The 27,833-nt window shown below is 50.9% G+C and overlaps 1 protein-coding gene across 2 annotated transcripts; it reads left to right on the top strand.

The window, feature by feature from the left end:
- Positions 1-13,985: 13,985 nt before the first annotated feature.
- On the top strand, positions 13,986-26,242 carry HPCAL4 (hippocalcin like 4). Of its 2 annotated transcripts, XM_042952793.1 has the most exons (5): positions 13,986-14,074; positions 19,999-20,168; positions 20,600-20,815; positions 22,137-22,315; positions 23,330-26,242. In XM_042952793.1, exons 2-5 carry the CDS (start codon positions 20,007-20,009, stop codon positions 23,523-23,525), a joined length of 753 nt encoding a protein of 250 aa, XP_042808727.1. In that variant the 5' UTR covers positions 13,986-14,074; positions 19,999-20,006; the 3' UTR covers positions 23,526-26,242. The 2 variants fall into 2 exon arrangements, with proteins under 2 accessions (XP_042808727.1, XP_042808728.1); XM_042952794.1 differs by lacking the exon at positions 23,330-26,242 and having other exon boundaries at positions 22,137-23,214.
- The last annotated feature ends 1,591 nt before the right edge of the window (positions 26,243-27,833 follow it).

The raw sequence follows: 27,833 nt of genomic DNA, 5'->3' as shown, positions 1-27,833 counted from the left end.
GGTGGGAGGGGACACAATTCAGTCCATAGCACATGCCCTTATGGAGATTATCGCCTCATGAAGGTTGACGATTCAACAGTATAAACATGTAAACAGAAATATAGTTACAAGTCCTACTGAAAAATAAACAGGGTGCTGTGATAGAGCACAGCAAGAGGGAGAACCTAATTCATACAGGGTGATAAGTGCTCTCTGGGGATATGACATGCAGTTTTGGACCTGAAGCATAAGAAATAGCCATTCAATGAGAAGGATGTTCCTGGAAAAGAGACCCACAAGTGCAAAGGCCCTGGGGTAGGAAAGAATTTAGTATGTTTAAGGAATTGAAAGGATGGCTTCTGCTTCTAAAGATCTTTCTGGTTTCTTTGTGGAGAATAAACAATGTGGAAAGAAGGGTGGAGGAGGTAAACCAATTCCAAGGCTTTTCTGTCTTCCAGGCAAAAGATGACGGTGGTTGGAAGTAGAATAGTAAAAGCAGAAACGGTGAGAAGTCGATTGATCCTGGTGTATATCCCTTGAAGCTGGAGTCGGTAGGGTTTGTTGATTGATTAGAGGTTGGGGGTGTGAGAAGGAGGCAAAAAGCATGATTCCTGGGTGACCAGCCTGACCACTAGGTGCAGAGTGGTGCTATGGATTGACATGTGGATGCGTGTGGGCGCCCTGGATCTGGAGGGGTTAATCAAGAGTTTCTAATTGGGCTTGTTTGATTTCAGATGCCTATTAGTATGCCACTGAAGAGCCTGCAGAAGGAGCCGTGGTGAAGCCAGCAAGTTACAGGAAAGGTGTGTTATAGGAGGCAAATGAAGAAAGTGTTTCAAGGAGGAGTTTGTTCAACTGCCTTATTGAGGGGATTAAGAGGGGTAACACCATAGAATTACTGTTGGATTCGGCAAGGGGGAAGACATTTGTACCCTGGACTGCCTTTAGATGGGAGGTGAACACTTCTCCATGTTCATGGGCACAAAAGAGATGGATCCAGATATCAGCTCTTTTATAAACTTAGCGATGGAAGACAATGGAAATTGCCCTTTTCCCTAACAAAGCGCCAACAAAACAAACCCATGAGTTGTGACCATTGTCAGAAAGAGGCATATGAGATCATCAAAATTCCTTCAAACACGCGTTAGCTGATAGGAGTTACGAGACCATCCCTTGACACGGTGACCGTGCCAAGGGCTCTTGAAATAGTGGGGATGCCGACCTCAACCACTAGAGATGTTTACAGCTCACCGGATCTCACCAGATGAAAACCTCTGGTCGTCTGTAACTAGTAAATGAACAGAGATGGTTATTAGTCAGGGTAATGAATGTTAGCTGCTGTAACACACAGCTCCTAACTGTAGATGGCTTAATAGGAAGTAATCTCTCATTCATGTCACAGTCCGGTTCAGGGCTTTGAGGGCTTTGCTTTACACAGTCCCTCAGAATCCCAGACTTCTTTCACCTTTGGGTTTACCTTCTTCTAGGTCTTTGAAGTCCTGTGCATTCAGCTGATAGATGGAAAAGAGAAAGGATCATACGAGAAGTTTGTATGGGCCAGGCCTAGAAGAGATAGTATCACTTCCACTCATATTTCATTGGCCAGATCTCAGTCTCATGTCTACACAACAACAGCCCCAGCTGAGGTCCCCACTGACACCAGGATCAAGCACCTGATGTATGTGTGAAGATGGTTCCAGATAATGTTAGCCCTCAGTGTCAGATTTTCCCAGACATTGGGGAACAGAGAGAAGCCACCCCCCTCAACCTTAAGGTTGAGGTTCCTCAACCTTAAGGAAACCCTACAGTTGCATAAACTCTAATCCCTTGATGAATTCCTTTTTCTATATTATTCATACTGTTTCCGCTTATTTGTTCCAACCCTGACTGATACAAACCATGAACTTTGGCCGAACATGCTTGCCATTCTGAATGGTACAAGTGCCACAGAAGGTGGGCGCCTTTAACTTCTAATAAAATTGGGGTACTTTTTAATTCAACATTTATATTACTAGTAATTACTAATATCTTTGAAAAAATTTCTCTCCCAGATTCAGAAGACTTTTCTTTCTGATATTTAAAAGAAACATTTGGGGCGCCTGGGTGGCGCAGTCGGTTAAGCGTCCGACTTCAGCCAGGTCACGATCTCGCGGTCCGTGAGTTTGAGCCCCGCGTCAGGCTCTGGGCTGATGGCTCGGAGCCTGGAGCCTGTTTCCGATTCTGTGTCTCCCTCTCTCTCTGCTCCTCCCCCGTTCATGCTCTGTCTCTCTCTGTCCCAAAAAAAAAAAAAAAAAAAACGTTGAAAAAAAAATTTTAAAAAATAAAAATAAAATAAAAATAAAAGAAACATTTACCCTTGGGGCACCTGGGTGGCTCAGTCAGTTAAGCATCTGACTTCAGCTCAGGTCACGATCTCATGGTTCATGAGTTCGAGCTCCGCATCAGGCTTTCTGTTGTCAGCACAGAGCCCTCTTTGGATCCTCTGTCTCCCTCTCTCTCTCTGTGCCTCCCCTGCTCTCTCTCTCTCTCTCTCTCTCTCTCTCTCTCAAAAATAAGTAAATAAGCATTAAAAAATATATAAATAAAAGAAACATTCACCCAAACACCACTGTCCCTTTCTTCTGGATGTTCATCTTTAAAATTTTTCTGTGGGGTGCCTGGGTGGCTTAGTCGGTTAAATGCCTGACTCTCGATTTTGGCTCAGGTCATGATCTCAGTTTGTGAGTTCAAGTCCTGCATCAGGCTTTGTGTTGGTAGTGCAGAGCCTACTTAAGATTCTCTCTCTCCTTCCCTCTTTCTGCCCCTCCCCTTCTTGTGCTCTCTCTCTCTCTCTCTCAAAATAAATAAAAATTAAAATAAAAAATTTTTTTTTTCTGTAAGTTCTGGATCTTCTAAGAAAATGTTAAAACCCTGCCCACTTACTAGTTATACAAGTATAATGCACCAACAAGAAAGCCAGCGGAAAGGGTAAACTATTTAGAAGCTCTAACATGTGAGCAATTTGAGGATAAAGATAAACTGATGATTCCTCTAGAGCACAGAGTGCTTCATAAAGAATGAGCAACGCAGCATGTGCTGTCTGCAGAGACGTGGGCGAAGTAGCAGAGAAAGCCACTGGGGTTTCTCAGAAGTGACTATTTTAGGAGGACCATTGACCGATGTTCATGATGGTACCCAATGAACTAATGAATCTGTATTACAACATATGTTTATAAATAATTTACTATTTAGTGCAGGTACCGTGTACCTTTGGCCAACTAGGGCGTTCAGTTGGCAACATTTCATCAGCTGTCCCAGTTGTAAGGGTGCACACCTGCTCAGCAGCCCTGTGTAGCACAGTGCCTGCCATCGTGGGGGCTGTAGGTGGGGCAGAACTGGGCGATTTACTTAGAAATCTCTCCCCACTTGCAAACTTTCTTCTCAGAATTCAAATGACAAAAGTGTTTTGTTTGTTCTTTTTAAACAAAGGGGAAAAACATTTCCCATTGCAGTCAAAACCTGGGACCTCACCCTTTGTACATCTAATGTATTGCGGGGGGCCTTTCTTTCCCATCCAGTGCTCCTCACCCAAGCACACGCACTCTTCTGCTTTTTGCTTCTCCTCCTTTGGCCTGAGTCTTTCAGAGCCGAAAATGGATAAGATAGACAAGTCAGTAGTCTGCGAACTTCAGTGTACAGAAAATGCCGATTCCCATGAGTCACCCCAGAGTTTCCAATTTTGAGACAGTGTGATATTTTCCGGATCACTTCGAACTCTGCCTTTTTCTGCTCTCCCCCACCCTCCACTGCTACCTCCCCATTTTCCAGATCTGGAGCCAGATTCTCCACCCCATGAGGCTCTGTCTGCAGATAGGGGGTGAATTAGGCCGCAGAGCCCCCCAGGTCATACAACCTGGTCCCAGATGGGGCACCTCTAGTCTCAGCTGGAAACTGGAGCTTTCTCTAAGGCACAGGGAAGCAGCTTCCATTTGTTGAATCCCTGCTATGTGCCTGACACTGAGCGATGTATTTTTTCATGCATTGCCTCGTTTAATGCTGACAACAAATCCTATGAGCCCAGGACCATTATTAATCCTACTTCAGAGAGGAGGACACCAAGCATCAGTGAAGGAGAAGTCCCAGCAGGGAGTACAGGGCAGAGTTGGGATTCGAATCAGATTTGTCTTGAGCCCTGCTCTTTCCCTTCCTACATGCTCACCCAAGAGCAGAAGCTAGAACTCAGATCTGGAATTGACCCCAGAATTCAATCTAGCTAGCCATTGTCTGCCAGGAGGAGAGGAATACGTTTAGTGCTTCCCTCTCAGTGGGTTGGCTACCGTTAGGGTTTCCCCCCCCCCCCGCCCCCACCAAGTACCCTGATACAAAGGCACCTTCCCACCCAGCACCCAAGAGGCTCCCAATATCCAGAACGGGGAGTCAAGCTCCCAGTTACCTTCCATGTTATTGGTATGGAAGGCCATGGGAGCAGGTCTGCAGACCCTTGTCCCAAGTTTTACCTGTCATCCCTCTCCATCGGGCTGCTGGCTCTCTAGCCCAGATTCCAGCCCTCCACCACTCCCATTCTCCCACCTCTACTTGCAGCACCCCCCGCCCCCCGCCCCTGCCCCAGTCTCTAGCTAAAAGCCTGAGTAACCCTGAACAATGGAATTCGGGATGTGTAGCCCATCCCCAGCTACAAAACAGTCTGATGGTACTTAGGATAAAATCCAGTGAACTCACTTCTCTCAGCAAACTCATTTCTTTTTCTGCCACAAAGGTCTTCTCTGAGCTCACACTTCCCTGAGCCTCACTCCCTCACCAGAATATTCTTCCTCTTCTTTCCCCTGGCTGTCCACTTCCAATCCTCAACATGGCATCTTCTTGGAGATGCTCCCCCGAACCTGCAATCTGCATTCCATTTGGGACCCGCTTATTTGATCACAGACCCTGTTCATTTGTCTCACTGTTTTACTTGTTGTGTCTGGTGCTTCTGTCTGACCATAAACTGCATGAAAGGAGTTGCCATGTTGGTCTTTACGATGGTTAATTTCACACGTCAGCTTGACGGGACGATGAGGTGCCCAGACATTATTCTGGGTGTGCCTGTGAGGGTGTTTCTGAGGGAGATTAGCATTTGGATCAGTGGCCTCAATAAAGCAGACTGCCCTCCCCAATGTGGGTGGGCAGCATCCAATCCATTCAGGCCTACATAGAGCAAAAAGCTGAGGGAGAATTTGCCCTCTCTGCCTGACTATCTCTGAGTTAGGACACTGGTCTCCTGTCTTCGGATGTGGACAAAGACCAGACTGTAGAACATAGGCTCTCCTGAATCCCCAGCTGGCTGACTGCAGATCTTGGGATTTCTCAGCATTCATAGCTGCAGAAGCCATTCCTTCTTCTTATCTATCTATCTATCTATCTACTTATTATCTTCTTTTGGTTCTGTTGAGAACTCAGACTAATAGAGACTCTTTTATATTTCCAGAGCTTAGTACTTAATAGGCATCCAATAAATATGTGATCAATGGATGAATGGTAAAAAATTAAAGAAGACAAAGTAGGACTCACATGACAAAAAAGTCCCAGGCTTGTGAGTGTGGAGAAAGCTGAGCCTCCTCAGCCACCCCCACCACCCCAACTAAGCCCATGGCATGCTTCCCAAAGACTAGAGGCCTGTGTAAGGGGAGGAAGCCTCTTGACTTCCACATCTGTCCCCAGTTTTTCCAGTGTTTCTCCTGATTTCCTTTCCTCTCACCTCAAAGGGGTAAGTGTCCCCATTTCCCTTTTTCAGATCATTCCACCAACTTTTGCCCTCAGAATTGTCCTTCCATCCTTTCTCTTCCTCTTCCTCTGCACCGAGGACCTCCTGATAACATTCCCGTTCTCTGGAATCATCTGAAGTCTGTGACTACTGTCCAGTAGTCTTCTTTTGTGTGCCCCTTGTCATTTTCTGGCTCTATCTCTGGCCCTTTGATTATGTGCTCGGTGAGATGAGAGTAACAATAATAGCTAAAATGTATTAACAGTGTATAGGCCAGATAATGTTCTAAGCACTGAAGAGGCATTGTTCTATTTAATCCTCACGACAACCTCATCAAGCAGCTTCAAGTCTTATCCCAGTTTTACAAATGGGGAAACCAAAGAGGTTACATGACTTGTCCAAGGTCACACAGTGAGATGAATGACATAGATACAATTGCAACAAAGGTCCCGACTTTCCATCTCATCATCTTGTGTGTCCTCCCTACACTTGCTAGGATAAAAATACTGCAAGGAAGAGCCTTCCCCCCACTGCCTGGCTCCTCCACCCATCTTCCCTTCAAAGGCCTCCAGAACCTTTGGGGCCTAAGTGAGCGCACAGTGCCCTCTGCTGGCATCTGCCTCTCACTGCACCTCCCGTCTCTGACCTTAAGTGGCCTTTTATTAGTTGAGCCATTTGGCTGAAAGCCATGGAAACCAGCTCTGGCTAACTTAAAAAGGTGTGTGTGTGGGTGGGGGGGAGGGAGGATGAGTGAGGAGAGCATGGGATGAACATTAGAAGGGTCATGGAGTAGCGCATGGATTCCAAGACAGGGTTGAACAACCAAGGCGATTCACAGAAGGGCAAACCTAGAGCGCCCCCCGCAGGAAACCAGAGAACTTTTCTCCCAGAGCACTTCGATCAATGTGCTTCTGCTGTAAAGACACTGAGGTTTCTGTGCCTCTCCATTCAAAATTCCAGATTCCCGGGAGACAACATCTCACTGGTCTAACTTGAGCCAAATGTCTTCCACGAGTACAGACGGAGGCTATGGGGCCTCTATGGTGGGTCTACCTCCTCTAATGGCCAGGCTGGCCCGTGAATGCCTTGATCTGCTCCTGTATTCCCAAAGGCCCTTGGAAGTCTTAAGAGCTGGCCAGGACTGCTGGGGTGTGTGTATGCAGGTTGCCAAAGGACCAGGCATTCCCTGGGCTCAGTGGCTAAGCAAACCAGAGCCAGGGTAAGGAAGGAGCTGTGCCAGGGATTGGCAATGGCAGACAGGAGAAGGAGGTCACTAAGAAGATCAGCACCGGAACAAGGGAGTTGATTCCTCTCACCCTCTCACTCATCCCTACCCCAATCCTGAGCCCATCATCTCAATCGCTTTTGGTTCTTGAATTTCAATTAAAGTTTCCGTTTCACATTTGACTCAAAGCTCTTTCTCAGCCCCACCCCGTGAAGGGCAGACTTAAGGCTCCAGCGGCTGGAGGCAGTTAGGGAGCTCTTAGGCACTCACCCCCTTCCTTGTGATTGCTTCTCTGGTGTGGGCTTTCGGGTGGAGGGAGAAAGGAAAAAATAGGTTCTCATGTGACTGCCCATAGTGAGTTGGAGTAGGCTTCTTCCTGTGGGTCATAACCGCCATTCCCTGCACGAGTAACCACACGTTGGTTGCTGTGCTTTCAGTGTCCAGCAGCAACAGCAAGTGACTTCAGACTTCCAGACTGTAGCATCAGCCAAGAGGGTGAGTTCCTGGCTTCCTTCAGGGCAGCAGCAGTGTTGGCTCTGGTGATGGCAGCAGCAGGTGCAGTGAGCATGGGCTCTGGCTGACTTCATTTTCCCTTCTGCCCCTCCAGCCTAGGTGGGGGTAGTGGCCTCCTCCAGTTAGAACTCTCTGGGCACCCTCACCGTCTGCTTCCTCCACTCTCTCTTTCCCTTTCCACTGGCTGGAGATCCCAGGGAATGGTGGAACCGCACGGTAGATGGAGTCCCAGTCCCAAATCCCTGCAAGAGGGAGAGCCACCCATCCACCTGACAGCGACCCTAGACTCTATGTAAACAAGAAATAAACTTCTCTTTGAGTTATTGTATGTTGGGGTATATTTGTTGCAGCAGCTTAGCCTTTGCTCCAACAAATACAGCACTTTCACAACCATGGTTCATATGCTTATGTGAATGACAGGCACTTCAGTAAAGACTATCTTCACTGGACCCTCACACAACAAGTAGTTCATTTTATTAGTCCCACTTACAGACTAGGAAACTGAACTGCAGAGGGGTGAAGTGACTTGTCCAAGGGCTGTCTAACTTGAAAGCCTAAGCACTTGGATAGATATATAGACACTTTACATACAAATACATAATGTGTGTATACAGAGAGATATAGGTATAGGCATCATCTATTCCTGTTAGGTTTGTTTTCTGCTTGCCTCCACTCTCTGCCCTCTGTGTGCTGCTCCAGGAGGCTGCTGTGGGGACAGCATCAGTGGGGCTTTTTTGCCCTCTGGCTTCCAGTTGGGTTTGGCCAACGGGAGACATAAGTAGGAGACTTCTGGGATGTGGGAATAGAAGGAGATCAAGGTTGGGGCGCCTGGGTGGCTCAGTTAGTTGGGCGACCAACTTTGGCTCAGGTCATGATCTTACAGCTCGTGAGATCGAGCCCTGCGTCCGGCTCTGTGCTGACAGCTCAGAGCCTGGAGCCTGCTTCAGATTCTGTGTCTCCCTCTCTCCGTCCCTCTCCTGCTCGCACTCTGTCTCTCCTCTCTCTCTCTCTCTCTCTCTCTCTCTCTCTCTCTCTCTCTCAAAAATAAACATTTAAAAAAAAAAAAGGAGGTCAAGGTGCTTATTCTACCCACCCTCAGTCTCTCCCTATCAGGCTATGTGCTGGCAGTGCTGTGTTTCCTTACCAAAGACCGTAGCTTCCCTTGAAGACTCCCTTCTACAACAACAGCTCTGCTCCCTCTCCTTGCCCCTTGGGGTCTGGAGGTGGTAATGGCTCTCCAAGGGTGCTAGCCCCAGTGTTGGATAATACCTTGTTGATTTCTCTCAACCCTGCCCATATCTGTGCAAATAGTTCCCTCACTGACCTATCTTCAGTCATCTCTTTGAGTGCCATCTGTTTCCTGTCAGTACCCTGATAGTAGAGTTTGGATGTGTTTTTATAATTTGGCAACTTCTGCTGTCCTTGGTAAGAACACCCACCTTTCCCTACTCTGGGTACACACTCTTTGGGAGGAGTTGACCTTATCTAGGGGTGAGCAAGTGACTCAGCCTTGGCCAATCAGTGCACTGTATCCCCTGTTTTCAGTGACTGTTCTGAGCTTAGCATGGATCCCAAACCAGGCCAGTGAAAACCATCCCAGAATGCTGGCTACCTGCACTGGGGGAAGAGAAACTCTCTTCTTTTCTGTGGCACTCCAACCTGAGAGTGTGTTGGCCCAGAGATGTTGGCAGATATCTTGCCTTTATGTGGATCTCAAGAATGAAGTCAACATGGGAGAGCAAAGCCAAGCCCTGGAAAGGGGTCGGATATTAATCACACTGTATAAACCCCTGAATCAAGCCATCCCCAAAGTCCAATCTCCTCCTGGGTTTTCTCTTACTACAGTTACTTTTTGCTGAATCCATTGTGAGTTTGGTTCTGTGTCACTTGCAAGCAAGAGTCGTAACAGAGAGAAATATGCCAAGCTCATACATGTTTTCTGCAGGCAAGTAGAAATCTCCTCTAGATAATGAAAGAAGGAAAGAAAGAAAGAAAGAAAGAAAGAAAGAAAGAAAGAAAGAAGAAAAGAAAAGAGAAAAGAAAAGAAAGAAAAGAAAAGAAAAGAAATTTTGGGGAGGGATGTAGGTGGTTCATAGAACCAAAGGAAAAGCCGAAGTAGGTCTTGTACATGGGCGTGTACTAGAGTCACTCCCGGGGATTCAGATAGCAGGAATGAGTGGACAGTCATCAGAGCACTTCCCTGGCATAAACCAACGGTAACCATCTAGTGTTCTTGAGTCACTTTACTCAAGATTCAGATTCGCTTGGGCGGGGTTGGGGGTGGGGGTAGCCATTTAACCCTACTGGGGTCTCATGCCCAACCCTGTCCACAGGAAGGCAGGGCACCCGGGTTGATAATTTCACCAAGACTGTGCACAATATGGGCTGTGTAATTCCCCAAAGCAAAATCTGTTCTAAGCACTTTGCATATACTAACTCATTTTAATACTGAGCAGCCCTTTGACATAGGTACTGTTATTATTATCCCTTTTTTACAGATAAGGAAATTGACACACAGAGAGGTTAAGTAATTTGCCCATGGTCACACAGCTGGCGAGTGATAGAGCTGGGATGAAAACCCGGAAAGCCTGGCTCCAGGGTCTGCACATCTAACCCACTATGCTATAGGGCTTCTCCAGAGGAAGGGGAATGAAGGGCAGACAAAAACGCAAGGTCCCCTGCATGGAAATGCTCAAGGGAGGAATCGGGGGCGGGGGCGGGGGGGCAGGAATTTCCACTCTCTCTGTATCATTTGTTTAGCCATCATGTATTAACAGGAAAAGAAAAAAGATAATAGATTTCTCTTTTGGAAAAGAAAAAAAAAAATGTCCCGCTTAGCCAATAAGGGAGAGGAAGGAGCCCAAAGCTGGTGATCTCACTCTCTCCCAGCCACAAAAAAGACTGAAATATCTAAGACCCAGGGGAATTCTAGCTGTCACCAGACTGCAGGAGCCAAGTCTGAGGAAACCCAGGGAGTGAGGAAGGTGTTATCCATCATAAAGGCATCCTTGTTGTTGTCGGTACCCGATGTGAGGAATGCTAGCACTCTGGTGAAGCAAATTGAAGTGTCCACTGCCTGCAGACCTCTGTCCTCATCAAAACCCTACTGAGGTTTCCCTCTGTGTCCGCTCTTGGGGTCTCCCACACATGCACGCTGTCCCATACAGCCTGCCCTCCTCACTCTGCAGGGGCACAGCCTGCTCTTTTCAACAACATGGAACAGGTGTTGCCAAGGCTCCAAGCCTGAGAATAGTAAGGCCACAACAAAGTCCCAGAAGTTAAACCACATCCCCCTGGCTCAGCCTTTAGCTGCAGAAAGTGGAAACCCCAGCTCTCTCTTCCTAGGAACACAGGTCAGTCAGTACTAAGAGTGTGGGTTCTGGAGTCAGACCTAGATTGGAGTCCTCTCTGTCGCTAATGAGCTGTGTTACAATGGGCAAATTGTCTAAGCTCTCTGAGCCTCCATCCACTGCCATGAAATAAAGTATGCTAGGGCTGAAATTCAGTCCCCATGCCTGGTACAGCTGAACTGGTTGTTAAAACATCAAAATACTTCCAAATTGATTGGTAAATAGGTAATCATAGGCCTTGGGCGCCACCCCACCCCACCCAACCCCGCCCATCCCTAGCTTCTCTGCTGACTATTCCCCTTGATCCAATAACTAAAGTGTTAACTCTTGGCAGAACGAAGACCTACTAAGTCTTTGGTCTAGCACTAAGGTCAGCATCCACTTTGATTGGTGATGCTCATGTTTGAATGGATTGTTAGATATTTTTAATGGCAGGGGTCATCCGTGGGATTATGTGAGATGATGCAGATAAAGGACTTGGCAGAGAGTTTAGTACATAGGGAAGCAACTCGGTAACAGCCACCATTATTGCTTTAAACACCAAACCTAAAGGCAGAGACAGGATCAAGATCAGGATCTCAAGTGTTATAAGCAGGGGAAGATGGGTTATGACCGGCAGGTCAGGAACAGTCACAGGGCCCGGGATGATTCATGGGCGAGGCTGCATGAGTGGTCCTGCCTGGTTTAAACAGCCAGAGAAGGACCAGTATATCCTGTTTCACCGACTGCCTTTGCCTTCCTTTCTCCGCTTACCTGGGATTCCTGGATCCCATGCTGATTCCAGGGTGGGGGATGGGGGAGTCAGGTGCAGCCACATTCTGGCCCTCTTGCAGTCCAGGAGAGCTTGGAACCCTATGTCTCGACCACTTCAGAGTTCGAGAAGCTGCTCCCAGGAGGCTGGGCTTTGTTTGCCTTTCTCATGCCTTAGAGAATCAGATAAAGCATATTCCAATCCAAGGTCCCTGCCATTAAGGACTTGAAAGATCTTAAAGAGGCAGTATTTTTTCTGTCTAAGAGTGTATTCTGGAGCCAGCCTGCTTGGGTTCAAATCCCAGATCTGCAGCTTTACTAGCTTTGTGAGCTTGGGCTAGTCACTTAAGGGCTCTGAGCCTCAATTTCCTCATCTGTTACGTGGAGTCATAATAGTACCTGCCTCATAGAGTTCTTGTGAGGAACAAATCAGGTAACACATATAAAGTGTTAGGATATAAAATGTACATCATATTTACATAGTGCCAATGCCTAGCACAAAGTAAGCTCTCATCAGTATATGTTAGTTGTTGTTAAGGAGCTCACAAGTGTAGTGAAACAGTCATGCCCACACAATTCTGTCCAGGGCTGCAAACAGTCTGTCTTCACTCTTCTACTTGAAATTCTTCCCTTGCTCCCCTGGGCCTCTGGCACCAGCTCCCACAACTTCCCGTAGACTGGGAAGCCCAGAGAGAGAATGGTCTTGACTTTGGTAATACGTAGCATAACTGGCAAAGGTAGGGCCCCATTTTAGAGTTTCAGATACCACTTCCAGCAACCCATGCTGCTACTTCCCACTTCCTCATGCTTTGGATTATGGTTATCTGTGAGCAGGGATGAGTTCTTGCCTGTCTCCGTGTCCCCAGGGCAGGTGAAGGTGCTCAGGAAGTGATAGTGTCAGGACTTTCAAACACCTGTCCCTGTGAATCATCAATCAAGGGGCCAGGGATGTGCCAGCTAACTGGAGGCCCAGGTAGTGCTGTCATCCTGTTAGGGCCCCAGAGAGAAGACAGTCCGGAGCCGTAAGAAGGGGACAGCAAAACGGGGGTTCCACAGGAATGGGTCGGGTTCCCACAAAGAGACGTCCATGGGTTCCTTCCGCCGGGAGCCTGGCCCGGGAATTTTGGGGACCAGTCGTTGAAGCCTCGCCTCCATTCTTGGCTGGCCTGTCCTCATCCCCTATAGCCGGCGCACCTCAACTTTTGCTCTTTCGGCAGAAGCCTCACCTCTTCCCCCCCTCCCCCGCTGCTCTTCAGCATCCCCGCTCCCATTCGGCCAATCCCCAGACGCCCCGCCCCACTTCTGACAGATGCCTAGAAGTCCCTCCTCCGCACGTGGCCCAGCGGGAGAGATACCTGCTCCCCTCCCGGCCAGCCCCCTCCCAGTTTGGAATAAAAAGGTTCCTTCCCACCCCCTTGGTGGGGAGCTCTCAGCTGCCAGGGCAGCCAGGGCAGCCTGTCCGGGCTTTGGGGAGACCCCTAAGTGCGGGGAAGAGGTGTTCCCGGGGCCCTGAAACCTTCCAGACTCACTCAGTGTAAACCACCTCGGGTTTGTGTCAACATCCGAGGCCGGAGACTGGGAGACTGGCGGCGGCTGGGGACCGGCTCCGTCTGCGGGACGGGAAGATGGGAGGGTGGAGACTGGAAGGTGCATGGGGTAGGCAGGGGGACCTTCTGGGGGAGATCCCGAGAGGCCTCTTGGGGGTCCGTGAGCAATAAGGAAGGCCTGTCTGGAGAGGATCGGAATTAGGGGCTGTAGGGAGCCCAGGACTAGCGTGGGTCCAGATAGAGGTTGGGCGCTTCGCCATCGGCGCTGCGTTCTCCGCGCCCGCCCACCCTCCTCTCAGTTCCCCGCCGGCAGCGCAGGGCGTGTGTTGAGGGGGCGAAGCGAAGGCGTGGGTGGGCGACCACCCCAGCTCTTCCCTCCACCAGTCAGCTTCTCTGCAGCTCCCCGTCGCCCTCCTCCAATTTCGGGTGGGACTTGGAGGGGGTCGCATCTTGTGACTCATCCCCTCTTCCATCCCCACCCCCGGCTGGGGCCCTGGAAGGGAAGGCTTAGAGACTCGGCTGTGGCTCTCCCGTTTCCACAGCAACCGTGCGGTTGTTTGCGCGAATCCACTTCAATCATCACCTTTGGCCGCAGACTGAGGCCCGGAGTCTGAACCCTAGGGCGGGGTACAGTCGGGGGCACAGCCCTTCCCCCTTCCTCGCGACTACGAGAAGGTCAGCGCGGGCGGGCGGGGCGCGCTTCGGCAGCCGGGCCTCACTGGCCATCCAGTCCCCACCTGAAACCCCGCCTGCCACTCCGCCCCAGCGGAGCCAATCAACGCCCGATCTGCCCGGGATGAGGCGGGGCTTATGCAAATCGTGTCGCCTCCGAGAGACATAGTGATACAAGAGCTGGGAGGCGGCTCCGGTGCGGACCTCGGAGAGCCTGGCCTCCAGCCCGCCAGCCAGTGTCGGTCCCCGCGGCCCGCCGAGGCTCAGAGCCATCCAGCGACCCGGCGAGCGGCCTCAGGTAACGCGGGCGGGGCCGGGCAGAGGCCCTTGTCCCCTCCCCCTCCACTCTCCATTCCCATTCTCCTCTACCTGTTCCCCTCATTCATCTCCTTGACCCCTGGTTCCTCCATAAGCGGCAGCATCTGGAGGGCTGCCCCCGGGGAAGGGACTCCCACCCTAATCCAGGCCCCATGGGTCTCAGGGAAGGAGGCAGAGCCGCCTTCTTACTCCCAGCTCAGGTAAGAGCACCCACTGCTCTGGCCCCCAACACACACAACACACACCCACACCCACACCCACCCACGCTGGGGGTGTGGTGTTGCTGGTGCTCAAGGAGGCAGTAATCACCCTTCCCCTTTGCGTATGTGTAGTTAGTTGCCCAGCACCATGGCAACCTCCCACCTCCACAGATAGCCCCCACCCATGCCACCCGGCCCCACCAGCAGCTAGCTCTGCACTTCACATCACAAGGTCCCTGTCCCCAAAGACAGCCCCCACCTCCATGGAGAGCCTACTCCCACCTCACGTTGTCCCCTCAGACTGTCCCCATCTCCCACCCCTCAAGGTGACAGAGCTCACAGCATACCTGGGGGAGGGAAGAACACCGCCCCCCCCCCCCGCCCAGTTCTTCTCCTCACACTTCCTCAACAGCACTGCCACCTCCCATGGTCCCAGGGCTAGGCAGAGGTCCCATGTTTGGCCTCTTTCATCCTGGCTGGAGGATGAACCAGGGGCACCACCCCCAGCAGACTACCCATACCTGACTGTCACTGCTGTCAAGGTCCCAGCCTTCTCCTTTCCCCTCACCCTTCACAGGCGCTGAGTCCTGCCTCTCAAACATCTCTAATTTGGATCCTTTCTAGCCTTCTTGCACTCAGTCGCTCTCTCTCTCCTATCTTCCTGCTGCCCCACAAGGATCTGCCAAAGCTCCATGTGGACTGTGTCCCTCCTTTCCCTAAGGTGGCCTGAATCTGGAGGGCAGAAGAGCTGGGTTAAATCTTCCCTTTGCCCCACCTGCTGTTTGCCTTTGACCAAGTTACTTCCCTTTCTGACCCTTCGTGAAATGGGGAAGGGGGCCGGACAGAGGGTGGACTTGACGAGATGGTTTTGAATGGCCTTCCAACCCTGACACGTTCTGGTTCTGTGGCTAATTATGGGCAGATGGGACCATTTCACTCTTGCCCTGAGCCATTAGGCATTTCAGAGAGGAGGCCTGGGGGGGCGTTAGTCCTCACCAAGGGGACATTGCTTCTTACCCAGGCCTCCCCCTCCCACACACTCTCCAAGCCAAGGCCCGGTCTCAGCTGTCCGGAGTCCCCTCCCAGACCACCAGCCCACGTGGCATGGACAGTTCCAAAGTGGAGGTGGTCACTAGGGCCCACGTTTTGTTTGTAATGCCCTGCCCCTCGTTAAGGAGGAGAGGGAGAAGACGTGCCGCTATGGCAGCTGCTTGGAGAGGAGCAAAGGGAGGAGAGGAAGGAGAAAAATCTCCTGACCAGGGAGCTGTTGTCACCATGGCAACCGTCTCAGCACCAGCTCCTTTGAAGCTGGGTGAGGGTGTGGGATTATTGCCTCCCTCAATCCCTCCTACCCTCACTGCCACTTCCCCATTTGAAGCCCACAACTTGGAGCTCTGCCCTCTGGAAGAAGCCTGTGAGCACAGAGGGGCAGCAGCTTTGTGTACTGGGCAGTGCCAGCTCCTTCACAGCTGGAGGGCAACCCTCAAGAGGTAGGCAGGGGAGCCTGCAGATGTTCAGCGGGGCCACAGTCCCAACAGAACATGCCCCCAGGGCCTTTGCCTTGCTACTGGTGGGCTGTAGTTGGCCTTCAGTGAACTCTTCCTTTCCCCGGGGCCTGGGTTCCACTGTCTCTGAAGTGGGTGCCATGGCAGGAGAACACAGATAAACAAAAGAGACTGACGCCATTCCAAGGAGGAAGACGAGGTTTCTGCCCCTCTTGTGTAATCCACCAAGGGGCATTCATTGAACTACTCTGTGCCAGACATGGCCTTTGGGTCTCTGCCGGCAGTTCTGCACAGCCACAGAGGGCAGAGCGGGACTGGTATGAGGCAGCTACCAGAGGGCAGAACTTGGAATGATGGGAAAAGTGCTTTTCTCACTCTCCGATCTGCCCCAAAGTGGACTTGGTTATATGGCGGAGGGGGATAAACTCTTTGCCATTGAGCAAACAACTTAAGAATATTTTTTGACTTGGGCCAGGGCTTAATACGAAGATCTCTCCCAAATCAGGTTCCATTCTAGAATTCTAGAGCACAAGGTGAGGGTCAGAGAGTTCTGGAGTCCACACACTTGTGGGGCTCAGTTCCACAGCCCTCAAAGGCTGGGTGCATGCTGCTGACTGTCCACTGTCCAGGCTGGGAAGTAGGCTTCAGCCAGGCCTGAGTGCTGAGGATAGCTGCGTCAGCCCAGAGGGGAAGAAAGGATATTAGGGGAGGGGAAAGCCACTATGCAATAGGGAAATAGGTCCTGTCTGTGTGAAAACTAACTGAAAAGCATGTAGTTGTGAGGGGAGCAGTGGAAAGTAAGGCTAGACAGGTGGGCACCTTGATGCCAGATTCTAGAAGATTCTAGAGTACAAGGGGGCCCATGGGCATATCCACCTCTAGCCTATATCGTATACTTATGGGCAAAACCAGAGGTGAAGCTGCCTCAGAACGGAGAAATCAGAAGAAAGACACTTCCTCTGAGGCAGCTGAGCCCATGGGCATGGCTTCACATGCAATGCTTCACCTGGATCTCAGCCCCTTTAGCTGTGCCCCTGGCCTTGACGATGGGGGGCAGGGGGAGAGAGGACATGGTGAAGTTTCCAGGAGAGCATCAAAAGAAAGAACAGCAGGGCTTGGTTGCAAGTTGGACCTAGGGAAAAGGAAGAGGGGAAAGTAAAGGTAATTAACATTGCACTTCCACTCTGGGATGGAGGAGGAAAGGAAGGAAGGGCCGATGGAGAGAGAAGATGGCCACAGGTTGAGGGTGTCTGGTTGTAGATGAGGGGAGTCAGAGGAGCTGTTGGGCCACCCCGGAGGGTGGATATTTCCTAGATGTCAGATACAGTGGGCTGGAGCACAGTAAGATGGACCCACTGAGTCCAAGAGGGAGATCAGAGCTAAAGTTTTCCCAGAAGGCAGGCAGGAGTGGGGAAGGTCTGTACTGGACAAGAGTAGTCATAAATTGGAGAGAGTAGTCCAGGCAGGTGGCATGGATTCAGCCTGGGTGTTCATCTGGACCCTTCCACTGACCTGCTGTGTAACTCTGAGCCAGTTGTCTCCTTTCTCTGGGTTCCAGTTTTCACTAAAATAAGGGGATATCTTTTTTTTAAGATTTATTTATTTATTTTGAGAGAGAGAGACACACACAGAGAGAGAGAGCTAGTACAAGCAGAGGAGGGGCAGAGAGAAGGAGAGACAGAATCCCAAGCAGGCTTTGCACCCTCAGCACAGAGCCCGAAGTGGGGCTTGAACTCACAAACTGTGAGATCATGACCTGAGCTGAGATCAAGAGTCTGATGCTTAACTGACTGCACCACCCAGGTGCCCCCAAATAAGGCGATATCTTAAAGGGACTGCCAGCTTTGACTGGCAATCCAAGAACAATAGAGGAAATGAAGAGAAATGAAGGAAGAGGCATAATCCTCAGTGGGCCTGGGACCAAATTGGGGCTGGGAACAGGTGTGACCCCAAGAGATAGAGAATTGTGGGAAGGGAGCACAAGGCAGGAAGGAGTCAAGGGACGGAAGGCCAGAGCCACACAGACATCATGACGCACACACGCAGACATGTGTACTCTGACAGATTTGCGGTCTCATACACTGACATGCTCCCGCCCACACCCAGCCCCTCACACAGGCGCTCAGGCACATCCCCCAGAAGAACGCGGGAAAGGCTCCACCTCCCCTATTGGACACCTCTCCCTCTGGGTTCTCTAGCTCGCTTGGCTACACCCTGAGCCTGCAGTGTGCTTTGGACTTGGGGAGGGGTCAGCAGGGGATGTTGCCTCCTTCTTCTGCCCATAGGTGTTCCAGAGGCATCCTTGTGCCCAGTGCAGCTGTTTTGGACCCCACGTTCGGGGTTCCTGAGGATGGCATGCCTCCCCCTCCCTGGCTTCTCCTGGGAGCATAGAGGATTCCTCATCCTCTGGGGGTGGTAGGCGGGGGAGGATGTCGCTACCCCCACTCCTGCTTGATCTTTCTCATGGCACACTGGAGGCATGTGCGGCCCAGAGATATCTTGTAACTAACTTGAAGCCACATAGCAAGGGAGGGGGCATGGAACAGACCAATCTCAGATCTGGTTGTTCAGGGCACCCCTAGCAGTAAGGATTAGAAGCCACACTGGCATGCAGTGGGCTATGGAAGAGGAATTTCTTCTGCTAGCCTGACAACTTCCTCTTCCAGAGTATCTTCATGACAGGTTACCCTGGGGTCAGAGTCTGGTGCCTTCCCAAAGAGACTCCAGGCAGGTCAAACTCACCTCCAGGGCCAGGTCCTGGAAACAGTTCCTAGAGGGATATTCCTCCCATGGAGGCCAGCCGAGAATGTCTACCTGGCCTTCAGGGCCTGGCAAGGCCTCACTCCTGATACATCTGGGGAGGGCCTGTACCTCCCTCTGCAGAAACTCCTCTGTCACAGGCTACATGAGGGGCTCCTGTTCCAGTGGGGGAATGGCTCTTCATCCTCCCCAAACCCGCTTCTCAGCAACACCACCTCCACTCATTCAGCCCCAAATCTGAGCCTCTGCCTCAACTTCTGTGTTGCTCTCATCCCCACATTCAGTCACCCGAGTCCTGCCAGTGCCTCCTCCTAACATGGCTTGGTTCATCCATGTCACTCCACGGCCTCTGCTCGGTGTCACCGTCTCTCACCTGAACCATGCAGCAGGCCCCTCTCTTCTCTGCACCTTCCCCCACCCAGGTCATCTTGCACGCTGTAGCCAAAGGAAAAATTCTAAAACACATTCCTACTTTCTCATCCCAGCGCCTAGTTCAGGACCTGACATTTGTAAGCATTCTGTGTTTATGGACTGAATGCTATCTTCCTAGCCCTTGCTTTAAAATCCCTGTGGGTAAAGGCCAAACTCCTTGGCATGGATTGAAGGCCCTTGACAATCAGCCAGCTACCTCTTTGGCCCAATTATGAGCTATTGAGGTTGGCCCGTATCTACTTTATCCCCATCACTGGCATGGGACCTAGCACAGCCAGCCTCAATAAATGCTCAGGGAATGAGTGACTAATGAAAAACAGGATTAGTCAGGGTCATCAATGCTATCAGCTAGGATTTCTATTTGTACAGAGGAGGGGAGGGACAAGCTTCCTGCTGGGGTGGCCCAGAAAACCTTGAGGAAGAACTTGGGAGATGGTGCCGGGGGCGGGACATATGAGGAACCTTCCTCAGGTCCTTGAGCAGAAAAAAGCCTGCAGAGGCGGGTAGGGGCCGAGCGTGGAAAGCTCGAAATAGCAAGGAGAGGGGATTAAGACTCTAGGGGTGTGGGGGGCTATGCCAGGTGTAAACGGGAGAGGGGAGGATGCAGGCTGTGGCATCAGCGCCAGTCAGCCAGAAGGCCAGGAGCCGAGACCTGGGGGTGGTGATCCTGGGTGCCAGGAGGGAAAACCTGCTGCCAGGAGGGGGGAGGGGCCGCTATGGGAGAGAAATGTATGATGAGGGGAAGGGGGTGGGGGAGGCAGGGCATCCTGTGGAAAAGTGTGTGAAGGATAGAGCCTAGCTGTAGGAAGGCGGGGGAGGCTGTGGAGGGTGGAGGTGAGAGCAGGAGACCCATCCTGCTGTGGAAGGAGGAATCCTGGCTGTGAGAATGTGGGACTTGTTATGGGAGGGGTTCTTGTGGAGAAAGAGAACCCGTCCTATGGGGACCTGGGGACCGCTGGTGAGGCGGCCTTGCCCTGAACCAAACTGAGGGAGCCCCTGTCCTCTAGGCCCTGCCATGGGGAAGACCAACAGCAAACTGGCCCCAGAGGTGCTGGAGGATCTGGTTCAGAACACCGAATTCAGCGAGCAGGAGCTGAAGCAGTGGTACAAGGGCTTCCTGAAGGACTGCCCCAGCGGTATCCTCAACCTGGAGGAATTCCAGCAGCTCTACATCAAGGTGGGCGGGGCCGGGCCATCCCAGGAGGTGGGCTGACGGCCAGGGGCGGGGCCAAGCAACCCCAGGGGGCGGGCCGGATGGCCGGGGGCAGGGCTAGGCAACCCTAGGAGGCGGGCTGACGGCCAGGGGCGGGGCCAATCAACCCCAGGGGGCGGGCCGGATGGCCGGGGGCAGGGCTAGGCAACCCTAGGAGGCGGGCTGACGGCCAGGGGCGGGGCCAATCAACCCCAGGGGGCGGGCCGGATGGCCGGGGGCAGGGCTAGGCAACCCTAGGAGGCGGGCTGACGGCCAGGGGCGGGGCCAATCAACCCCAGGGGGCGGGCCGGATGGCCGGGGCGGGGCTAGGCAACCCCAGGGGGCGGGCCGGACAGCCGCGGGCGGGCAGAGACATCTAGACTGCGGCTTCACCACAACCCGCGTCCGCGCCTCAGTTCTTTCCCTACGGCGACGCCTCCAAGTTTGCGCAGCACGCATTCCGCACCTTTGACAAGAACGGCGACGGCACCATCGATTTCCGGGAGTTCATCTGTGCCCTTTCCGTCACCTCCCGCGGCAGCTTTGAGCAGAAACTCAACTGGGCCTTTGAGATGTACGACCTGGACGGCGACGGGCGCATCACGCGCCTGGAGATGCTGGAGATCATCGAGGTGCGCTGGGGCAGATCCGGGAGGCCAGGGTGTGCTGGGGTGACGCGCTCCTGGCTTCGGGGCACGTCCTCTCCAGCCATCTCCAGTCACCTTACTGTCGGGTCTCAGGAACATCCCCGCTGCACCCCACCTGCCCCCGCATCCCGCCTCCCAGGACCCAGTGTGGCTAACTAGCGTTGGTTGGGCGTGCAGTGTAAGGACTGGCCTTATGCTAAGTGCTTTATCCAATAACCCTATGGAGTAGGTACTGGCAGAAACCCCATTTTACAGATGTGGAAACATAGCAAATGGTGGTTCATGATTCAAATCTAGGGAATCTGACTTCAGAGCCTATGTTTCTAACTCATTATTTTTTCAACAACTATGTATTGAGTGCTACCATGTGCCAGGCACTGTTCAAAGTTACTGCTTTTGGGGGGGGGGCATTCCTTCTACAGTGAGAATATTTTGAAACAACAAGAAAAAAACCCTGTGCATGTGAAGCAATAAATGTTAGGACATAAGAAAAACAAAGTAAGGGGAGCTAACGCGATGGAGGAGGTGTATATAGGGTGAAATGTGAGAAGCAACCTGAATAAGGTGAGGGAGTTAATCATGTAGATTAATCTGGGGGTGGGGGAGAGTATTCTGTGCAGAGGGAACAGTAAATGCAAAGACTCTGAGGTGAGACTGTGTTTGCAGCGTTCAAGGAGTAGCCAGGAGAGCAGGGTGGTACGAGAGAAGTGAGAGAGGGGAGAGTGGAAGTGGTCAGGTAGGCAGCCAGGATCCTGGTCTCACAGTCTGGGGTAGAGACTTAACTTTATTCTGAGCAAGAGGGAAACCATTTAGAGCTCTCTGTTCTCCGTGTGGAGAATAGACGAAGGGCATGGGAAGGCAGCAGAAGCAGGGAGACCAGTTAGGAGGTTTCCACTGCAGGCCAGTCAGGAGCAGTGCAAGTGGTTGATATGGGACCTAATGCAAAATCTGGGCTGATGAGTTTTGCTGAAGGATTGGACTTGAGGGAGAGTCAAGAACGTCAAGGTTTTTGGTCTGAACAACTAAAAGAATGAATTTGCTCTTTCATGAGAAAGGGAATGCTGGGGGGAGAGCAAGTTGGAGGAGAAGACTTGGGTTTTAGACATCTTTGGTTATGAGATAACCATTAAATATTCAGTCTTAGTGACCATACGTCACCTTCCAGTATCCTTGCCATCTCCCAGTGTTCTCTCTGCCCACCCCTGACTTCCTTCATTCACCGCACCGCCCCCCCCCCCCACACCGCCATTGTCTCTGTTCACTGTGGGTGTTCACAGTTCCCCTCTTTCCCCTCCACCCCTGCCAGGCTATCTACAAGATGGTGGGCACTGTGATCATGATGCGTATGAACCAGGATGGGCTCACGCCCCAGCAGCGTGTGGACAAGATCTTCAAGAAGATGGACCAGGATAAGGACGACCAGATTACACTGGAGGAGTTCAAGGAGGCGGCCAAGAGTGACCCATCCATTGTGCTACTGCTTCAGTGCGACATGCAGAAGTAGAGGGTGGTGAGGGGCAGGGCCCCTGGCCAGGAGGGGCGTGGCCACCTCCCAACCCGATGACCTCTCAGGGGGAGGGGTACTCTAGCCTCACTCTCTGGCTCACCCACCCCTCTGCCCAAGCCCTTGCTCCCCTCAGTCAAGATCCTTGAGGGACCACCTCACCCTGGAAAAGAGACAGATCCTCAGGTATTCTGTGGTCTAGCCCCACCCCGCAGTCATGGCCCTGAACATGGGCATAGAGAGTTGGCTTTTGCCCCAAGAGACAGGGTTGAGGACGGGGGGCTGTGGGTCTGCTTTGAAAGTCTATTCTTCCTGGGATTATGCTTTACAGGATGTGGTCCCACAGATCCCAATTAAAGGGCCAAAGTGGACCTGTCCTTTGCTGAGGATGTAAATTCCTTAAAGGTGGTCTCTGCCCTGCCCCCTTGACTCTACCTGGCCCCTCCAGCCCCAGCCTTTGGAGCGTTCATTCAATCCTTTCTTCACCTAACGTTTATTGAGCACCTGTTCAATGCCAGGCACCTCTAGGTGCTAAGGTTATGGTATTTTACAGAACACATTCCATGCCCTCTGGAAGCTCATAAAGGAGGGTGAGGCAGTGGTCAGAGTCTCAGATGGAAACGTCACACACAGCTGAGCAGAGGGCATGGAAAGGCTAGTTAGTTCGAAAGGAACTATGAAATCTTTCAGCTCAGCTCCACCCAGAGCTGCAGAGAGATGAAATGAAAAGTGTTTGGAAGTCTAGGAACCATGTGAATGGAAGTTTTAAGAAACACTGATATTTATGTAATACTTATTTTTTTAGAACCCTTTGAAAGAGCTAAAGTCATTTTATTAGTTTAGGATATTAAAACATACTTTATATTACTTAGTTTCTTGTAAAATGATTAAACGAATATAGAAAATGCTAATTTTGCAGGGCGGGGGGGAGGGAGAGCTGAGAAAAAAGAGGGAAAATACCAGCAAACTTACCAAATAACACTTTTTCTTATCAGATCAAGTCCTGAGGTGTCACTGTCAGCAGCTTCTGCTGCTTCCTTTTTAATGACCGTTTTCAATTCAGTGAGCAACTCTCTATTATGCGCTTGCTCTGGTTGGATGCTGACTTCAGAAACAGAAAAGACAGGTTTGCTGAGAGTGAGACTAGTGTATCTTCCACATGTTGGTAGTTCCTTTCCAGATTTGGTCTAGTTTCAAAGAGGGGCTTTTTCTTTCACTGCTACAGAAACAGAAGGACCTAGAAGAAGAGGACCACCTGGCCACTGTTCAGGTTGCCAGACTGCACTTATGGACCAAAATGCCTAAAAAGTGCTGGGGATGTGCTCCATTTGAAAGGCTTTTTCTAACCCCAGATCCTCAGTCTGCCAGGTAATCCATCATCTTCCAGGTGCACTGGCTTTGCTTTCCAATGTCTGCTTTCCGATTTTGGATCCGTGAGCTATACAGCTGCATGCTTTGACTGCCAGAAAATTAATCTTGCTCCTTCAAGCCTTTCACTTTATTTTCTACTGTACTTGTGATCAGAAATTAGCTTTGATATGCAGTGACAGATTTCCTCTTGAGCTGCTGGTGACAACAATCTCGTATACAGGTGCTGTCAGCCCAGGGTAGGAGCAGGGAGTGATTGCCGAGTCAGGAGTACGGGATTGTGTCTCCAGGAAAGAGATGCGGCATGCCTCTTCTGAGTGCTCACCTGTCCTCCCTTCTTTGCAGGTTGCTTGAGGATGCTGACCTTTGGTCCCAAACTCTATTGGACCTTCCTTCTTGCTGCCCTTGGAGGTAGCAAGGCCACTTAGCTGCCACACTCTTTCTGTCTTCTGCCTATGACCAGCCATGTGGTAAGGCTGGAAATTCACATCCTCAGGCAGTAACCAGCAAGTTTTTATCCAATAATGCCTCAAGGAATGTTCCATTGCTCTGAGGAGCTGGTCATTAGTTGTATCTTGTGCTACCACTCAGCACTGAAGATGCATAGATATTCAACAGCCTGGCTTAGCTGAGACTTCCAGTGGAAGACTTTTTACAAACTGGGGTTCCCATCCCCCAAATATTGAATCTAACCTAACTCACGATCGCAAAACTTCATGACTTTCAAAGGCTTGCCATGTACTCCATCTCTTTCTATTCTCCGGCCTAGGAAATAGAGATTTTCATTCTCTTTCTCCAGACTTGGGAAGTGAGACACAGAAAGGGGGGGAATCCCTTGTGCAAGAGCACACGGTCAGGAGGTGGCACAGTGCTAAGGCTCGAACCCAAGGCTCTAAGAGGGTTTCTTCCCTCAGAGTCTCTCCCTCCTCCTCTGTCTGGATCTGAGTCATATGAAGTTGCCTGTAGGGCAGGCTAAGTTAGTTTTGGTCTTGTACATGCTTCCTGCTAAGAAGTTTCTGAGGTGGTGGTCTTCCAAAAATAAGTAGGAGCTTGGTTGAACTCCTGACATTTTTAAGTATCTTGTTGTCTGCTTCTGGGCAGCTCTGTTAACAGGTCAATGCTGTCCTGGGAAGCCCCTGACTCAGATCCCTGGAAGCACCCTGCACTTTCTTTGCACTGTCTTTACTATCCTATTCCTCCCTACGAGAACTGTTTTTGTCTTTCTCCAGTTGGTGGGTAAGTCCTACCCGTGAGAGCATGTTTGATCACTCCAAGCTTCTCAGTGTATCCTGTGAGTGATATTTGCAGTCTGGCCAAACATTGTCAGATAGCCCAGTGATGTGAACACATAAAACCAGGCTGGGAACTGGGAATACCATCTTGCTGATAGGAGGAGCCCAGGCAGGCCACCTCTTGCTCCCACATGCTCCTGGATGTCCTACAGGCTGCATGCTCAGGAGTTCCTGTGGTAGAGCACTGACCCTGCCCTGAGAAGAGAGGCAGGCCTCCAATCCCTGTGCCAGTATGAGGGACTTGCCATAAAGCTCAAGGTTAGTGGAGATTGAAGTATGACTTGTAGAGACACAAAAATATATAGACAGTGAAAACAATACATAGAGTATATTCAAACTCTCCTTTTGAAGTTTTGTCTCTTTTTGCAGCAAGTCTGAATTACAAGGTTTCAGAATCTACCTTCTAACTGCATTCTGTCCTCGTTCATCCTTTGGGGCTGATTGATGAGCCCCTTATTTCTCATCTCTAAAAATCATCAGCAAGGTCTACTTCACATGGCCACTCCAGTCCTTTGAGCTAAAATCAGGATTATATAACTTACCTTCAAGTCAAAAGTTAAGAAAAAGGAAGCCCATAAGCCAAGGCACTGAATCTTTTCCTGACAATTTCTAGAGGTAGAATTTCATCATGCTGCAGAGAGAGGGAGAGAGAGAGAGAGAGAGAGAGAGAGAGAGAGAGAGAGAAGGAGGGGAGGGAAGAGAAAGGAAAGAGAAAGAATGAGAGAATAATGTGGTGTTTCTACACAGGGTAGTAAGCTGACACTGTAAATGTTTTTACACAAAAATGTACAAAATCAACACATTTTCCTGAAGATCCACCCTGGGTGAGGTTTTGTTCTGACTTTAGAGATCACTGTGGAAGCAAGAATATATTTCTTACGTATTTTGTTTATCATTTTCGGGAAAAAAAAAGTCAAATTCTGCAATTGAAAAGTCTCAGAAAAACATGGAATTTTCTTTCTGAAATTTTCAAGGTTTTCTTTTACCTTTGCCAGAACGTGGGGCAGGACCAGGCCTCCCAAGGTGTATGGCCCTTCCTGCTTTGTGGAGGCTGTGGGCATGTGGAGACCTGGGGAAATAGGGGAGCTGGGTGGCAGAGGGGGGCATCCCAACTCATTCTATAGTGTGGCCCCCTGTCCTCTCCACATGTGCTGCTCCCGACTGTGCCCTCAGTGACTGTCCTCACTATTCAACCCTGTGCTGTATGGTGTGTTTTTCCACTGACAGTGAATAAAAGGTGTGACCATGCTGAGGTCTCTTATTCTTCCCTAAGCTAAGATAGGGTTGGGGTTAGGGACAGGGGAGAAGAGGCCCCGGGGGTGGGGTGGGGGGTGGGGAGCTCATCGTTGGGGGTGCCTCAACGACTCCCTTGGGGCTGAGGTCCTTATTCTAGCAACGACTCTGGTTATGTGGAACAGAGACCCACCTGAGTTAGTTCAAAGAAGGGAGGAGCAGATTACAAGGGACCCTGAAGATGAAAAATCAAGAATGGCTGGGCCTCAAAAGAACTGAAACTGGCCACAAGGTCTCTCCCTTCTCCTCTCTGGGCCTCACAGGCTCTCTTCCTCTTGGCAATATTTGTATCTGTGTTCTTTTCCTCGGTTTCTCTTCAGATTTCCTTGGTTTCCCTGCAAAAGTGGCTGCAGCCCCAACACTGTGTCAAGACTCACCAATAGCTGACAATACTCTGCATCTCTTAGTTCCAGTTTTCAAGCAAAAGGGTCTGATTGGCTCAGCTTGGCTTCCAGAGGGAGGCCTTGGTCCATTCATCAATAGCCAGACCAGGTGCTGATATGTGGGCCTGTGAGCAGAGCAGTTTCCCCAGAAGGGAGCTAATGGCAGCCAACAATGGACTTTGTTTCTCCCTCTGTCCAATGGAAAGCATCATAGAGCCCAAATGAGTGGATAGTGGGGAGTGAAGAGAAAAGCCAAGAGACAAGATTATAATTAGGCCATATGGTGCCCTTTTGAGCAAATTAGGAAAAGCCACCCCTTCTGAGTGTGAACAGCCTCCTAAGTATACAGCTGGGCCAGTGGATGGCACCTTTGGCCTAATGAGAAAAGTATACCCCTTCTTCTGAACAAATACAGCCTTGTCATGTCATGGTACACAGCTTGGCAAGTGGAACAAATCCTGGATTTCAGTCTCACCTGCCCTGCTGGTCAAGGATGTTGTGTAGTGTGTAACCTGCTCCACCATCCACAGGAGCTCAGCCCAGGCCCTGAGACCTCCCTGGGATGCAGTTAGTGTTGACGTGTTTTTCTTAGAATTTTCCCTCTCGTCCTCCTTCCCCTGCCCTGTAATGGCCAGAGAGGCACTGTTGGTTGTTGCAGGTAGTTGGGGGCAGTGGCAGCTGGAGGTGCCTGCTTTGTCCTGAAACGCTCAATTGCATTAACAAGGATTTTCTCAAGGACGCTTGGAGGGGGCCAGCTTCCTTGGCAGGAAGCAATTAGGACAGAGGAAGGAGGTTGACCTGGCCTCAGGGCAGCCATGAACCCAGAAGGTGACTCAGGAGCCTGAGAACTTGGGGCTGCTATTCCCAGCTGAAGCCTCACTGGGGAGATGGGGAGTTTTATTCCCTGCCTACTTTGGGGTGCACAAGTCCTGGGTTCCCATCTCTTAAAAACTTCCCCCTCTGGCCTTCATCACCTCTGACCCAGGTTGATCTACCTCCTGCTTTCAGGCTTATCCTCTGTGCCATCCAGCTGTCCCTAAGAAACCAGAATGTTTTCCCTAAAGTGCAAGTCTGGACCATGTCAATTCTTCAAAATCTCCCCTCTTTCCTCAGTGTGATAAGCTCCTTAAAAGTCCCTCAAGGCCCGGCATGATCTGACTGCC

This window comes from Panthera leo, chromosome C1, assembly GCF_018350215.1.
Source record: "Panthera leo isolate Ple1 chromosome C1, P.leo_Ple1_pat1.1, whole genome shotgun sequence".
NCBI classification, from domain to species: domain Eukaryota; kingdom Metazoa; phylum Chordata; class Mammalia; order Carnivora; family Felidae; genus Panthera; species Panthera leo.
Note: the sequence above shows the minus strand (reverse complement) of the source record. Positions and strands in the feature narration are given on the sequence as shown.

What these genes read in the sequence shown, in the direction of transcription:
- HPCAL4 (XM_042952793.1), top strand. Translation starts at nt 20,007, where the DNA reads ATGGGGAAGACCAACAGCAAACTGGCCCCAGAGGTGCTGGAGGATCTG. An exon ending in AGATGCTGGAGATCATCGAG is followed by an intron (nt 20,816 to 22,136) that starts GTGCGCTGGGGC and finishes CACCCCTGCCAG; the next exon opens with GCTATCTACAAGATGGTGGG. An exon ending in TCCATTGTGCTACTGCTTCA is followed by an intron (nt 22,316 to 23,329) that starts GTGCGACATGCA and finishes TTTTCTTATCAG; the next exon opens with ATCAAGTCCTGAGGTGTCAC.